The 15,785-nt window shown below is 36.2% G+C and overlaps 1 protein-coding gene across 9 annotated transcripts in view; it reads right to left on the bottom strand.

Annotated features, from left to right (window-relative positions):
- Positions 1-15,785, bottom strand: part of BBX (BBX high mobility group box domain containing) — a 266,154-nt gene that overhangs the window by 38,327 nt on the left and 212,042 nt on the right. For all 9 annotated transcript variants that reach the window (XM_012777181.2, XM_012777194.2, XM_012777182.3 and 6 more), the window contains one exon: positions 14,916-14,996. In XM_012777181.2, coding sequence (XP_012632635.2) covers positions 14,916-14,996 — 81 coding nt within the window. The remainder of the gene's footprint in view (positions 1-14,915; positions 14,997-15,785) is intronic.

Here is a 15,785-nt window from a genome sequence, read left to right as displayed (position 1 = left end):
TTTTGCCAAACTAACTTAAGTGATTCAAATTGATAGAAGCCTGCAGGTACTGTGGTATAGTCATTTAACTCTAATCAAACATATGTCGGAACTATCATTTTCCAGCTTCATTAGAAGCTTTTCTGATGGAAACAAGATCTAGCAGAAGGAAGGTAGGATCTAGAGTTGAAAGTCCCAAGTCTGAGTCCTAGTTTTATTGTTTTTTCACTTTGTGACGCAGAAGGAGTCACATCACTCCTTACTCCTCTATGGTTCTTGTAAAATGTAAACAATCCTCTCAGAGGATTTTGCAAAGTCTAAGTGGGCTGACATACTTATGGTAGTATAACTTGTGTATCCCTTATCCAAAATGTTTGGGACTCTGAAGTGTTTCAAATTTTAGAGTTGTTCTGGATTTTGGAACATGTACATTATATACTTACTGGCTGAGCAACCCTAAAGCAAAAATCTGAAATCCAAATGCTTCAATGAGCATTTCCTTTGAGCATCTTGATGATGCACAGAAAGTTTCAGATTTTTGAGCATAACTGGATTTTTGTATTATAGATGCTCAACCTGTACTTTGCTAGTAATCCCAAAACTCTGTTCAGATGTCTGCCATGTCTTTTTTCTAGGGGAAATGTGGAAAATAAAAATTTCTACCTATCCACTTAAAAGTAGAGATGATATGATGATTCATCAAACAACTAAAGAAGGTTTGGATTAATTAAAAAAAATTATAGGTCCACAAATGCTGACAGACAATTCCAAAACCAAAAAAACTCCAAGAACAAAGTTTTGTTTTTATTTTTGTTTTCTTAAGTCATTTGGTGGCAAATTTTATCTGGTCTGAACTTACTTGGCTGCAAATTCTAACCTGAATAAACCTGAAACTGTTTTAACTTCTTAAAAAGGTTTATTTCAGTTACTGTTGACTATTCACATGTTTTTGTTATCAAAATATTCACACATTTGAATATGCACTAGGGAAATTACATAGTGTAAGATACATCTACTGCATCATTTTTCTAAAACCTGAAAAATTCTGAATACCAAAACACATGTGGTCTCAATTTGGTTAAGTTTTTAATTTCTTCACCAAAACTTCCCAAATTTCACATATAGAATATTAAAGGGGAAAACTGCCATCTTCCTTCCTGGCTCCCAGATACCCTGAAACTTTAATATAGAGCTATTGTTTTTAGAAAGGGATATTGCAGCCTTTTGCAAAATATTTTTTTCAATGCCTGAAGTTTTCATTCATAAACATATAACTTGCAAGGCTCCCAAATGCCAGCCCCCATGGAGGATACTAAAGATACAAAAATCAGTAAGGTCAGGAACTTGAGGGATTTATCAAGAGCCTGATGATGCTGACTTAGTCAAGGGCAGCACCAGAAGTCTTAGCCATAACTTATTTCATCTGCTTTTACTAGCAACTTAGAGGGGAAAGACTGGTAGGGGCTTGCTGAGTCAGTACAAAATCAAGCATGAATAGGAAACATCTGTTTTTTTTCTTTTTTTAAAGTCAACATCTTATTAAATGGCATGTTGTCAGAGATAATCAACATCTGCAAGATTAATTTTTTAAATGGATAATACATTGAATTAAATATCAGATGCTCTTTTGCCTCAATTTTTTTTTTTAGTATTTACAATGTATCACAAATTTTTCTGTTAGAATTATGTTACGATTAATAAGTCTAGGAAGAAACTCAAGAAGGGTGTGGGGGAGGCAGACACTGCCTCTGCAATTTTAAAAAAATGAACATGATAGGAGCACCCAGCCCTTCAGAGCTCTCACAGGGAAGATACGAAATGAGGATTCACAATGCAGCTGTCTTTTTCAGGAACTCAGGTAAGTAAATTTTTACATTTCAGCAAGTGGCTACAAAGACAGAGAACTTCCCTTTATTAAACATAACCAGAAATAAGCTCAAAGCAAAATACTATCTTAATTTTGAAACATTGACACACTTAATCTTCCCTGCATGTTTTACTCTTATGGGAGAATGTAATGTTTTGGGGTTTTTTTGGTATCAATTTTGAAATAATTTTTATTTTCCTTTCTCAATTCATGAATAACTATTCCATGTGAAGGCAGAAACTACACTAGTTCTAGAAAGAAGGCTAGAAAGGCATTCTCAAAGTAAATTTTAAGATATTTCAATCACTATCACTGTAGTGGCCTTTAATAGGTCACTTCAGGGACCTTTTACTATATAGGGGCTGGTTTTTGTAGTGGCATGCCGACAGTTTGCATTTACACAGGTTCATCTTAGCAAACCTAATAATATTTTGCACACTCTATTCTCTGCTTCAATATATTTCAAAATGATTCTCCTCATCACCACAATAGGATTCTACAGCTAGGAATGAAATGGAACAAATGCAGACATTCACTCTAGGGACATATTCTGGGAAATAGCATAATATTTTTTGTGTAGGTAATTACACCGAACACTAGTCATGCTTTATTTCCTTGTTTCAGGCTCTTAAAAAAGTTTTTTTTCACAGAGTATGTTAATCCTAAATTATAACAAAAACAATTATATTGCTGGGAGTGAAACTGTAAAAGTAAAACATAATTCTCAATTAAAAACTGCACATCACTAATTTACCCACTAACCAAAAACCAAATCAGACTCTCATCAGAGTTGGGTGTCACTCTAGAGTTATGGCCAAACCCCCGGCCACCGAGGATGGGTAGAGGTCCACAGCCTGTTAGGGACCAGGGACTTGGCACTCCCTGCCACCTCAATCCAGGGTGAACAGCAAGAGGTGAGCGGTGGGTGAGCAACTGAAGCTTCATCTGTATTTACTGTCTTCCATGAAACTGGTCCCTGGTGCCAAAAAGGCTGGAGACCACTGCTCTAGTGGTTATTTAATTTAACCTTCTTCCCAATGCAGGAATTCATTGTACTACAGTATTCCTGAGAGCGAGTTACCCAACTTTTGTGCAAAGATAGCGAGCATATTCCTCTATTAGAGGGCTGTTCTATTTGAATTTTTTAAATATTGAGCCAACACTGATCATTCTATTAGTCTTAATTCTGTTCTTTGAAGCCACATAAATTAATTCACTCTTTCTCATGTGACAGACTTTCGGATCCTTGAAGATATAAACTTTATGTTCCAATAAGTCTCTCCTCAGCTCCCTTAATAGCTCATCACACATAAAGGCTTCCAACCTTTCAAAAGTTGGGTCCCTCTTATCCAGATGCAGCATGGTGTCCTGAAGTGAGAATGGGCCTTATTGAAAGGAACTGGGATCATGACCAAGTACCCTAGCTTGCCTAAAGCCACAATGTGCTATATAACTTAGACTTGAACCCAAATGAGGAAACAGAGGCTGAGAAATGGAGTAACAGTACATTCTGTACTAGGGCAGTTGTGTGGCAAAAGTGAACAAATGTGTATAAACAGATGTGTATATCATTTATAACCCTTGTAAATGCTATAAAGCTTTAACAAGTCTTGGAGAAATGGGATACTTCAACTAAACAATATCTTTCTTAGATTTTGTTCCTAGCCTTCATGTAATATATTAATACTAGATGAGAAGTGGAACTGTTTGTCGGCTGATAGGGATGCTAGGTATCTTTTACGGGGAAGCCTGGTCTCTCCAATTGCATATTTTTATGATTTATGTACTTTTTGTACCTAGATATAAGACTTTCCATTTTTCCTTATAAAGTTAACCCTTTCAAAATTTGAATTAAATTATCTTTCACCTTCATGTTATATACACATTTGATAAAGGTGCTTTTTATATCTTTGTCCAAATCTTTGGTCATAATGTTGAGTAGGACATGGCCAAGGACAGAGCCTTTTGGTAAACTTCTGGAGCCCTTTCATCAGATTGATTGGAAGATTAATAAACTTCAGCAATCTAAGAATGTTTTATAATCCAGCCTAAATCCCTCTCATTTTGTTCGCAAGGACATCATAAGATTATCTGTCAAAAGTCTTACTAAAATCTCGATACAGGACGCCAATAGCATTCTGTTAGCCTATTTTACAACCAACCATAACCATACCAAATAGAAAATGAGGTTGGCTTATGTACCAGTCAGGGTCTAACTGGGCAAACAGTTAGACAAACAAAGCAAACAAAGCATAACTAACAGAGGGAATTTAATGCAGGGAATAGGTTATGCAAGTCATGAAGTACTGGGACACTCAAACACGAATGAGGCAAGCCAGGGATTAGCAACAGCAGGAAGCTAAAGTAGAAACAAATGAGGGAAAGAGTGCTACTAAAGTCCAGGAGCCAGGTCCCCAGGGAAGATGGAAGCATAGGAGGTCCTATCTGGAGAGAGCTGGAACATGGAAGAGATGCAGCCTTTGTTTTACCCCAATGCCTCCTCACCCTTTCCCTGCATACCCTGGCCTCGTTCTTCCTCCCATCCTCAAATCTCCTGCCAGTGTCTCTGACTGGCCATCCAGGAAGAACCCAGGGACACAGGAGCTGAGGAAAGGCGGTCTGTGGCCACTTGGGATACAAGGTGGAGAGCAGGGCAAACAGACTCTGGACGCACATCTGGCAATGACCTTTTACAGAGAAACTTTAATAATTTCCTATTGTGTTGTTTTTTTCTTTTCTGGGTGCAAACATTAGAATAATTTTCAAAAATTTCTAGAAATTAATAGTCTACATTTTAGAAATCAAGCTCATTCTTTTTAAAAATTAGAATGTTTTTGTCTTTTCGTTCCTATTGAGTTCTCCTATTTCACACAACTTGTCAAAGATTGTCAAAAGTGAGACTGAAATCTCATTTGCTAGGTTTTCTAGTATCCTCCAGTCTATTTTCTTCTGCTGTTGGAAACCTGAATTAATACACTAAGACCATATGTACTCTTACTTTTTCTAACTTTGGTTTAATATACACTTACTTTTTTCACCTATATTTTCTTGTTTGAACATAATTTCCTTTGCCCCCTCTCCCAAATGGTGACAAAACAATAATTACATACTTTTGTCTTCTCTTGTTTTTGTTGGCTTTACTTTCTCTAATCTAGACACAGCTAATTTCTCTTTATCTATGTAGCTTCAAATAGTTAAAAATAGCCTTAAGGGGTTTTTGTTGTTGTTTATTTTTGCCGAGGCTTACTTTAGAGTAACTTTTTTTCTCACTAGTTGATGCCATTCTTTTGGATTTTTGTATTCCTCCTTGGTTATTTGTTATACAAGGTTCATATTATTTTACAAATGAATTCATTAGCATTTATGGGTAATCACAACTCAAAAAATATCTTCCCCATTCTTTTACTGAGATTGTGTGTGTACATGTGTGTGAGAGAGAGACAGACTCTCTCTAATCGATCTCGGGACTTATTCCATTTTAGTGCCTATTTGCACGTATAGCTTTTTTATTTGAAACTCACCTTTCCTTAAGTCTAAAGTATATGTTTGACTCTTTAAAGCATTTTCCTTCTAAAGCATTCTCCTTCTAAGCACCTTCTTCTAAATGCTTTAGTTTCTTATTACTATAAAAATCATTAAAGATAAATTCTGATTTTTGTTTTTAATATTTATTCCACTGCATATGAGGCATTTCCACAGACATAAACAGAACCTGGAAATAGCTTTGAATGTAATAACTTTTATAAGATGTCACCACTCCTTACTGTGAGCAAATTCTATATTAAGAGGCAATCTCAAAAGGCAGGGATTCTGGAGCTAGACTGTCTAGGATTGCAGAGTGCTCTGCCACTGATTCGCTATTTCCCCTAAAACCTTTCTGTGCCTCAGTTTCCCAATCTATAAAATGTGGCTGTCAATATTATATGCCTTAGGAATACTCAGAGGTTCAATGCAATAGTTCACATGCTCTTGAAATAGTGCCTAGTATAGAGCGAAAATAATGCATTGTGATAACCATCTTTCTGAGGCCTACGTCATTTAGAACAAATGTTAGCTATTATTATTAATAGTAATATTCGTATTAGTATCATTAACAACATGGTATGTCTTTGGTAGACTAATTGCTCTGCTCTAATTTTTCATTCTAGGATTGAATGATTCTACAGTTGGGGGAAAGACATACATAACAAAATCAGATTCAAGAAGATCTCATATCCAAGAAGCAACTTTAACAAACATATAAGTAAGCTCAGTTCTACTTTTGAGTACAAGTAGTACATCTACTTTTGGGTGCATATATCAACACTTTAATGAGACTTACAAATGTGCATACAAACTATATTACACATATATGCATGAATGTGCACACAGTGGACAAAGAAGAATATAAATCAATGGGAACTCAAGGGAATAAAACTGCATCACAGAAAACACAGAATTAATGCCTATTATTAATTTAGTCAAGCTGCCCTTAATAGAAGGTTGGTTGTTAATCGGGCCTTGAAATAGTACATTCCTTAGTAAATGACAATTTATTCTTCTATTAGTATTTTAAATTGGACAATAACCTTTTTTAAAAGTAAGAATAGAAAATCATCTGGATACTTTCCAGGGATGGAATTCCCATGGGTGCATTCAGAGAAGTTAAAATGTTAATGTTTTAAATCAAATGATGGGCATAAATGTTTGATACCTATAATCTATTCCTCCAGGTACTACTCTAATTTTTATAACTGTAACTCAAGGGGCATAAAATATATTCTGTCCACCTTTTTATCCCCCTCCAAGAATATCCTATCACCTTTCAAAAACAAGGCATTCAACAGATAATTGTGTTAAATTGGATGGTTCATTAGTTCTGAGGTAATTGATGAATCTAAAATGCATTCTGATTCACACAAGTAAAGAGTTACTTTTGATGTCTATAAGAAAAACAATGCTAATTATGACCATGCTACTGGTTCAGACCAGCAATCACACTATCCTTATACTTCCTAAGAGCACAAGTGAAATTAATCATCAATATTTTAATTTTACCTCTGCCAACAGAACCACACTGAGGTTTCTCACTATTTTGTTTAATCAAAAAGGCCTGACATTGATGTACTGGAAGAAATGTAATTCACTCCTAAAAGAAAATCAAAAATTGTATGTTGATACTTTGGTCCTAAGCATGTACGTGTTATCCTCTTCAAAATGACTACAAAGAAAAAATTCAATAGAAATTCTGAAGGGGTAAGATAAAATGTGCAGCAAAGGGATTATATTTTATGTTCCTGGGTTCAGGGAGGCTGCCATTTTTTAGATCAGGCAAGACTATACCTTACGTTCAGGATTTGTTATTGGGGACTCACTTTAGAGATGTAATAAACTTGTGCTTCACCGAGCTTTTGTTCCTTTGAATCAGAGCCACTTTTAAATATATTATTGTCTAACAAATGTTAGGATATTGATTCATCTCTTTAATGTATCCTGCTTTAAAACACTTAGTAAAATTATGAGTAAAAAATAATACATCATGTGTACTAAATAAGAAATAATACCATAGAAGTATAAGCCATCTAACTGGTACAGGCTGAGTATCCCTTCTCTGAAATGCCTGAGATCAGAAGTGTTATGGATGACAGATTTTTTCAGAGTTTGGAGTATTTACATGTACATAATGACATATGTGGGAGATAGGACTCAAATCTAAATATGAAATTCATTTATGCTTCATATATACCTTATACATATAGACTGAAGGTAATTTTATATAATATTTTTAATAATTTTGTGCATGAAACAAAGTTTGTGTATATTGAACTATCAGAAAGCAAAGGTGTCGGGCATGGTGTTTTCTACTTGTGAGGTCATGTCAGCACTGTAAGTTTCAGATTTTGGATTTCTGAATTAGGGATGCTCAGTCTGTATTAAGAAATAGTAAGTAGTTCCAAATGTACCATGTTAAAAGTATAATTCACTTAATTATACTTTGTCTTTCATTGCCTATTATAAAGCAGAAGTTAGCTAGATTAAACACAAGGTAGCGTGAAAACAGAGCTACCGCCACTAATCAAGAAGTTTCAGTTTCAAAATCTCTGCTTTTTAGTACAAAACAAATGTTTTCCAGCCAAGATATATACAATCATTTTGTATTGGCTTATTATCTGCCAAAACAGCGTAGACATAACCCTGGGATGGCATTTAGCAGCTTTTTCCAAGATGTGCATTTCTCCCATAATTAAATAAAACCATGCAGTTTTTGCCATAGAAATACACACTGGTTGACAGTTTCTGAGAATAGCATTGCTGCTAAGAAAATTCAATTCTCTTTATCATAAAAGATAACTGGTCACAGAACACTGGTCTAAGCTTCTCTCAACATTAAAATCTGGGCACATTTAATAGTTTTCTGGTCGGGCGCAGTGGCTCATGCCTGTAACCCTAGCACTCTGGGAGGCTGAGGCGGACGGATCGCTCAAGGTCAGGAGTTTGAAACCAGTCTGAGCAAGAGCGAGACCCCATCTCTACTAAAAATAGAAAGAAATTAATTGGCCATTTAATATATGTATGTAGAAAAAATTAGCTGGGCATGATGTGCATGCGCCTGTAGTCCCAGCTACTCAGGAGGCTGAGGCAGAAGGATTACTTAAGCCCAGGAGTTTGAGGTTGCTGTGAGCTAGGCTGAAGTCACGGCACTCTAGCCTGGGCAACAGAGTGAGACTCTGTCTCAAAAAAAAAAAGTTTTCTATTTGGTTTGCTGAAACAATCGGGCTAGGTGAACTAAATATTCCTCTTTACTCACTATTTCTTCAGAAATGGTATAGTTTCCAAAAATTCTGGATGGGATGGAAGTGGCCTTTGTTCCATAAGGCCATCTGCTAAAGTCTCCCTCAAAGATATCTTATTAAGTGTATTCCCATACTTCTGCTCATTCAAAAATAAGTTGGTGCAACTGGGAGTGAAATGAAAAGTTTTAGAATAGGAGTTTTCCAAAAATGACTCACATCTCTGTATAAAAGGATAAGAAAAGAAACACACTACTTTCAAATGAAAGGTCCCCTTAAATATATTTTAAGTATTAGAATGTACTTATATGACAACAGTATAGGAGGAGCTGAGGTGGGAATCACAGGTCTTTGGTTCTGGGCTTGAGGGAGGTTATAACAGGATGGAAAGGATAATGTACATCACTATCATATAAAGACACACCAGAAAACTTAAATGGAGTCATACCTCAATCAAATAACACCCATAATTGTTAGTGGTGGACGATCTATGGTGAATTTCTCTGTCATCTGTGCTCAGAGGAACGTGGGTCTCTGCTTCCCAAACTCAACTATTTACTTTCTGGCAATGTCCTCCCTTCTTGACTTTTCTATTTCCTCAGTTATCCCTCCTCCTGCCCCCAGCATCTTTCATCTCTTCTTTTCTGCTAACAGGGCTTGCCCTTTGCTTGCAAACATCCAGGCTTCCTAAAGCAGGGCTCCAAGGTCAGTGTCAAACATTTAGGTTCAGTGTTGGAGTCATCTCTGACTCCTCTTTCTCTGCCTCTCACACTGATTCAATCATCAAACCCACTCAACTCCTCTTGGTATCTGTTTCTGCCTCCTGTTCCCACAGTCAGCTCCCCAGATCCTGGTTCTTATCGTTTCACACCTGATGTCCACAGACACTTTCTACTCCATTCCATACATAGCTGCCAAGAGAATCTCTTCCAGGTGCTACTTTCATCACCACCTACCCCTGCCGCAAATCTTCAAAGACTCCTCATTCATTTGAAGCACAAATTTTTTTGCTCTGTACTAAATACCCTCCAAATTCTGACTCGCAGCCATACTTTACGTTCATCTTCCATAAATCTAGCATAGCCCTCTACTCCTGCTAATCTGACTTCCTTGTTGTCATCTACCTCTTTTACTTGCCTTTATCCCTTTGCTTTATCTCCCACATCTCTCCGATTCATTATGTATAAGTCACAGTCTTCTGTGTATATGAGTGGTCAGGTATAAGAGGGAAGTAGACAAGTCTAAGTGGATAATGGCAACAACTGTTGTCCTCAGAGTCAGGGCTCATTAGGAAAAGGAGAGGATGGTGTCCTTTGGAGAGCAAAGACCTAAGAGGGCAGCCACTAATCAGCTCTGACCAATTGTTCTCATGGAGGAAGCCTAGTCCAGTATTTTCAGATCCTCTAAATTTTCAGGAGAAGTCAGAAATCTGAACTTATTTAAAATCTAATTTTTAAATATGCCACTAATTGAAATGTAAAATAGGATACATACCAAGAAAATGTGGGCAACCTATTTTTGTAGGTTGGGTGTGGCTCAAATCCTGCTAGTTTCAAACTCTAGAGGTTCCTAGACAACTTCTTCATCAAGAACCATCTTCATGCTCTCTCCCCTCTGCTTGGTCTCCAGAACATTCCCACTAATATTAATTTTTCCTTTCCCTAGTTTCATGCATTCACTTTGTGTATCACCCATCACTAAAGTGGAATTTCATCATTTCATTACATGATTCCTCATAAAGTCACTTGCACTATTTATTTATTTCTTAAAGCTTAACTTGTTTTATCTCTCTGCAACCAGGGGAAAAGCTCCTTGAGGACAGGAGTTGTATACCATCATTTCCTATAACCCTCACAATATCTTCCAAAGTATATTCACAAACAGGCACTTATTTAAGGGTGTAAGATGCATCCTGGCAGTTTTAAAAGTACAGACATTTTTTAAAAAGAAATTATGAGCTCCATTCTTTGACAGAAGTCTTGAATAATCTGTCATCTTATTCAGCCATACATATATGTGTAGGAGTAAGCTGTCTTCCATAGAGACTTTTATAATACACACACTTCTATAACAAGTTGCCCAGTCTTTTCTATTCATCTAAAATAAGATGACAGAATAGCCCAGGGTTTAAGAACATGGGCTTTGGAGACAGACTGCCTGGGTCCCTACCCAGCTTCTAACACTTACTGTCCACGTGACCTTAAACAAGTTTTCCCTTTTGTTTCCTAATGTATAAAAGAAAAATGTTAATAGTACCTACCTCAAAGGACTGTTGTGACAATTAAATTAGCACACATAAAGTACTTAGTGCCTAACACACAACTGATACTCAATAAATGTCTGCCATTATTATCTTAGTTTAGATAATAAAACCTACTTGCAGAAAACATCTGCTATTAAAATTTATAATATATTTTTAAAAACATTTAAAATTATTTTAGATAAATTAGAACTAATAGCAATACTTTTAGGTTTACGCTCCAGCCCCTACATGTACTTCAAAACACCAAAACTGTACTTGGAGGTAAAGTGTTTCTATGCCTCTGACCTACAAGGTTTACAGGTTTTAGTTCTCGTTGTACTAAAAATATGTGTACATACACATGCAGATACCTTCAGCAGCCCCTCGGTTATTGGCGGAATAGCATCGTCAATAATTGTTTGTTAGAATAAGTGAAAAAACTGTTTCACTTGATATATTAGTCAATTTTGGTATTAGAGAGCTCCAAGTGTAGATTTTTCTTGGCTGAAATGTACAGGTAAAGATATCTTTGACCCCCTTCAGCATGCCCTCCAACTACAGTCACTAAAATACACAGTGATCTCAAAGGTGGATGGTTTTGCTATTCTTTGTATGACCTGACCTAATTAATTTCAGAATGAAGCAAAACACATTATAGTACTTGCACAGATTAAGTAACCGATTAACTGAATAGTATGAACCTCATGGAGGTTCAAACAAAAAGCATTATATTTTTCTCAATTCCCTGATCGCAGGAGAAATCTCCCTTCCCAGCTGGATAGATCCTTTAAAAATACCTGAAACAGATCCCACTACAGAAGTGGAGTTGGGGAAGTGCAAGCAGTTAGTTTTGGGCTGGTTCTTGGTCCATCCTTCACAAAGCCTAAAGTTAGCTCTGGTTTAAAGAACATAAGACAATGGTGGAAGTACAACCAATTGCCCATGGTTATGCCTTTTTTGTGTTGGTTCCTGCTAACTCTATGTAAGACTCAATGACTTTCTCAGGGCAGGGGTGATATTAAAAATACTTAACAGGTGGAGGTGCCACTTGATCAGAAGGGATGTGCCCTCCAGTTGCTGCAAGGGTACTCAGGGAGTTGAGTCACAGGCTTTTTACTGTAAAAGGAAGTATTTTGGTGTTTTAGTATTAAGACAGCTGTACTGGTACAAACCAGCTGAATATCACCCCTGCTTGTAGGAGGTTTCGGAGGGTCCTGAGCAAAAGCATCTCCATTGTATTCTTTGTGAGAGAATATCCCTGGCCTGCCCTAGGCAATCCCTCCCCATTATTGTCCAATGGCCTCTTGTCTGATCAAACTCAACTACTGTCTATTTATCCATTTGACCCCTGGGAAACTTACACATCTTTATAAAAAAGCCCAAACTAAGAGTGTAGCAGGGCATTTCAAGTCTCTCTCTGCTGCCAACTTCCTTCAGTTCTCTTTTTGCCTGATCAGATAGGTGGAAGAATCTTCCAATAAATTTATGTCTAAAACCCTTCTTACTTCTCCCCAAAGAACAAGAAGATATTTATTGCATGTACCACCCTCAATCTTTAATAGTGGTTCTCTTGGAGCTGCCTTCACTTCCCTTGATATGGGACAGGGATAATGAATGGAAAGTACTTCTATCCCTTCCTCCCTGGGACAGACAGAAAAGCCGAGATATTCCAGCTGAGTGGATAGCCTGTGATATCCCTCCACCTAGGGATGACTTGGGGATTGGAGCTGGGGCAAGAGGAGGAATCCTGGAGTGGTAGAGGGGATAATAGTTAAATCAGGCCGTCTTTTTATAAGTCCCTTTTTATAAGTCTGGCCCAAATTGGAAGTAGTTTCTTGGTGGCTTTCCCTTTCCTTTGTAATGTGAGAATTTAAGATTGTCTCTTCAGATGCCAGACATAAGCATCAATTCTGGGAATAGGAAAAGTCCTTCTGGATACCTTGTTATATTTATTTATTTAAAAAGGTATCACAAATAATGAAATATTATATTTTATTAAAGAAAATGAATATTGAATACACATGATATACAAAGACTAAGGAGGCACATCTATTGGTGATTATCTGAAGATGCTGATTAATCCAATGTGCACATATTTAATTAGAAATTGGGAAAGCTTTTGGATGTTATTCTAAAATACACTGTATTAGTATTAAGACATCATACTCATTTGGTGCAAATAATAATAGCAGAAGATTTTCTTTGTAAATTATTTTTTTAGCAACCCTGTGTCATCAAAAGCATATATTTTTACTCAAATGTTATACAAAACTAAGCTGATTTGCTGTAATTGGAATAGGCTTATTTCAGCCATTTTACCCCTTTACATTATGATACCAGCATTCAAACATCTGTTAAACCATAGCATCTGTTTCATATTTGGGATGCATCCCTACAAATTAGAAGAGTGTTCTTTTTAATGAGCTCTGATTTAATAAGGAATCTTTTTTTTTATAATGACATGCTAAAGAAAGAAAATAAGAAGATGAATTAATCTCCCCCACAGCAAAGCAACCCTCAAGTTCATACACTTTTAACAAAAAGTTGTTTAATAAAGATAAAGATTGAAAGTTAGTTTGTTTTACAATTTAGTGTTGTTTAATATTTAAGAAATCATATGTATGTTTGTATGTATGTTGTATGCACCCACAAAATTATATAATCAGAAAAAGCGCAGGGCCATATATCCATATTATCTGAGAAAAATAATCATTTTTCAAATAAATTATGACAATCTATACTTTCTTAAAGATAATAGACAAATTCCTGACCTCACAGTCTCTGTTTGCTAAGATTTGTTTACAACTCTAATTCCTAAGACACTCTCTTTGTCAGATCTTCACTGTTTCAATTGTATCTGAAGTAACACTTTATACTGAATCATGCAGCTCTTTTTAGACCTATTCCCTGATGTCTTCAATGTTTTCCTTAGAGCTTTTCAGTCCTTTGTTGCCCTCTATTTGGGTCTGAATTTGTCTTATACAAGAAGCATGTCAGCTGAGTATTAGAAAACAATGGGTTAGTTTGTTCCATTGTTTATATACTTTACTATTTTAGGCCTTTGCATTTTTATATTTCTAATTTAGACCTAGCTAAGTTTCATAAGCCTAATTTAAAGATGTTAGATATTTAAAACTCCACAAATTTTATGATACAAATTACCATAGAATTTAGAAATTTTAGAAAATAATAGATCATTCCATTAAGTTGAACAAACTACAAAGAATTTATAAAAGAACCATATCACTCACAAAAGAACTCAGAGGAAACTCATTAGAAGGAAGCGAGAGAAATGAGAGAAAAGAAAAAAAAAGTTTAGTATAAGAGATTTTTGGTCATCCACTTTGTACCTTCTTAATTTATGTCACCAATACAGAAAATTGATACGAGAATGTCCTGATGCTAAAAACATTTCTTCCCCATGTTTCCTGGAGGCAGAGCAGTCACAGCCTGGCAGAGAAACCCCCTGCTCATGCCCATGCTGGCAAGGACTCCTCTGGCATTGTCCTCCGCAACCCACCCCTCACCAAGTGAGGGCTCTGTCCTTCACTGGCTTTATAAAAACCTGTTTTCTCCTTTGCCAATGGCAAAGTAGCATTTTATGCTCACATGTCATGTCAAATGCATAACTGATAGATGTTATAAAAACAGATAAAAACCTGAAATTAAAACATCAACCACTGGACTTAAAAGCAGTGCCTTCAAGAGATTTATCAATGATCAGAGCAGAAGAAAATTACCTAGGGTATTCTTTTGTGTTTGGGCTGCACTTGTTCAACCAATCTGAGAGAGACAAAAACTGATCTTATTTTAAAATACTACCTGTGAAAAAGATTTTGCAATATTCCTAAGTAGCCTTTTCTAGGCTTAATAACTATTAGTAGCAAAACTCTTGTTTTCCCAAATTAAAGGTTAACCATCTCATTGTTGAATATTAGATAAAACATGTTTTATGGTCACAGGAGAGAGAGTACAGTTTAAGGAACACTGTTATAATTAAATATTTTGTAATTTCCACCTCTGCAGATCTTATTTCAATATACTCTTAGGAACTTGCCTCTGCCAGTTGAAAGAGTGCAGACTTTCCACAGCGTTTCACAGGCTCAGCACCACCCAACTGCGAAGTGTTTGAAGAAATCTATATTGAAGACAATTCATAAAGAGTATTAATTGTGATACCAGAATCTTTGCTTCCATTTATACACATTCAGGGACTTTCCTTAGTTTATGCAAATATCATTGCTTCCAAGTACCAATAACTTTAAACATGTCATGCTTGGAATGACCATTTTGAGAACCATTTTTAGTAAATAACCTCAAAATAATAATAATAATAATAAAACAGGTGTGGGTTGGGTGGCTGTTTAATGACAAGGGTATTATTTTGCATATTCTAGGAGTTAAATTTAACTCTATAACCTTAAAGTGAGATATGCATTTCAATTTCTATTTAAGTACTAACTAATAAACTGGCCAAAATAAAAGAGATTTAGAGTTATTTTGCATTTACCAAGTGATTAGTTCAATTTTTAAAGGAATATATTTGGGATCTCTGTGGAAAAATAGCATCAAGTTAGTCAACAAATATTTTTTTAAGCTGAGTGCAGTGGCTCACGCCCACAATGCTAGCAACTTGGGAGGCTAAGACGGGAGGATTGCCTGAGGCCAGGAGTTTGAGAGCAGCCTGAGCAACAGACTGAGATGCTATCCCTCTAAAAATAAGATAAGAAAAATTAGCCAGGCATAGTGGTGAGTGCCTGTAGTCCCAGTTACTCAGGAGGTTGAGGCAGCAGGATGGTTTCATCCCAGGAGTTTGAGGCTGCAGTGAGCTATGATCACACCACTGCACTCTAGTCTGGGCAACAGAGTGAGACCCTGTATCTAAAAAAAAAAAAAAAAATTTTTTTTTAGAATCCAATCTATACGT

This window comes from Microcebus murinus, chromosome 1 (assembly GCF_040939455.1).
Source record: "Microcebus murinus isolate Inina chromosome 1, M.murinus_Inina_mat1.0, whole genome shotgun sequence".
Taxonomy (NCBI): domain Eukaryota; kingdom Metazoa; phylum Chordata; class Mammalia; order Primates; family Cheirogaleidae; genus Microcebus; species Microcebus murinus.
This window is presented reverse-complemented; position numbering and strand designations above follow the sequence as displayed.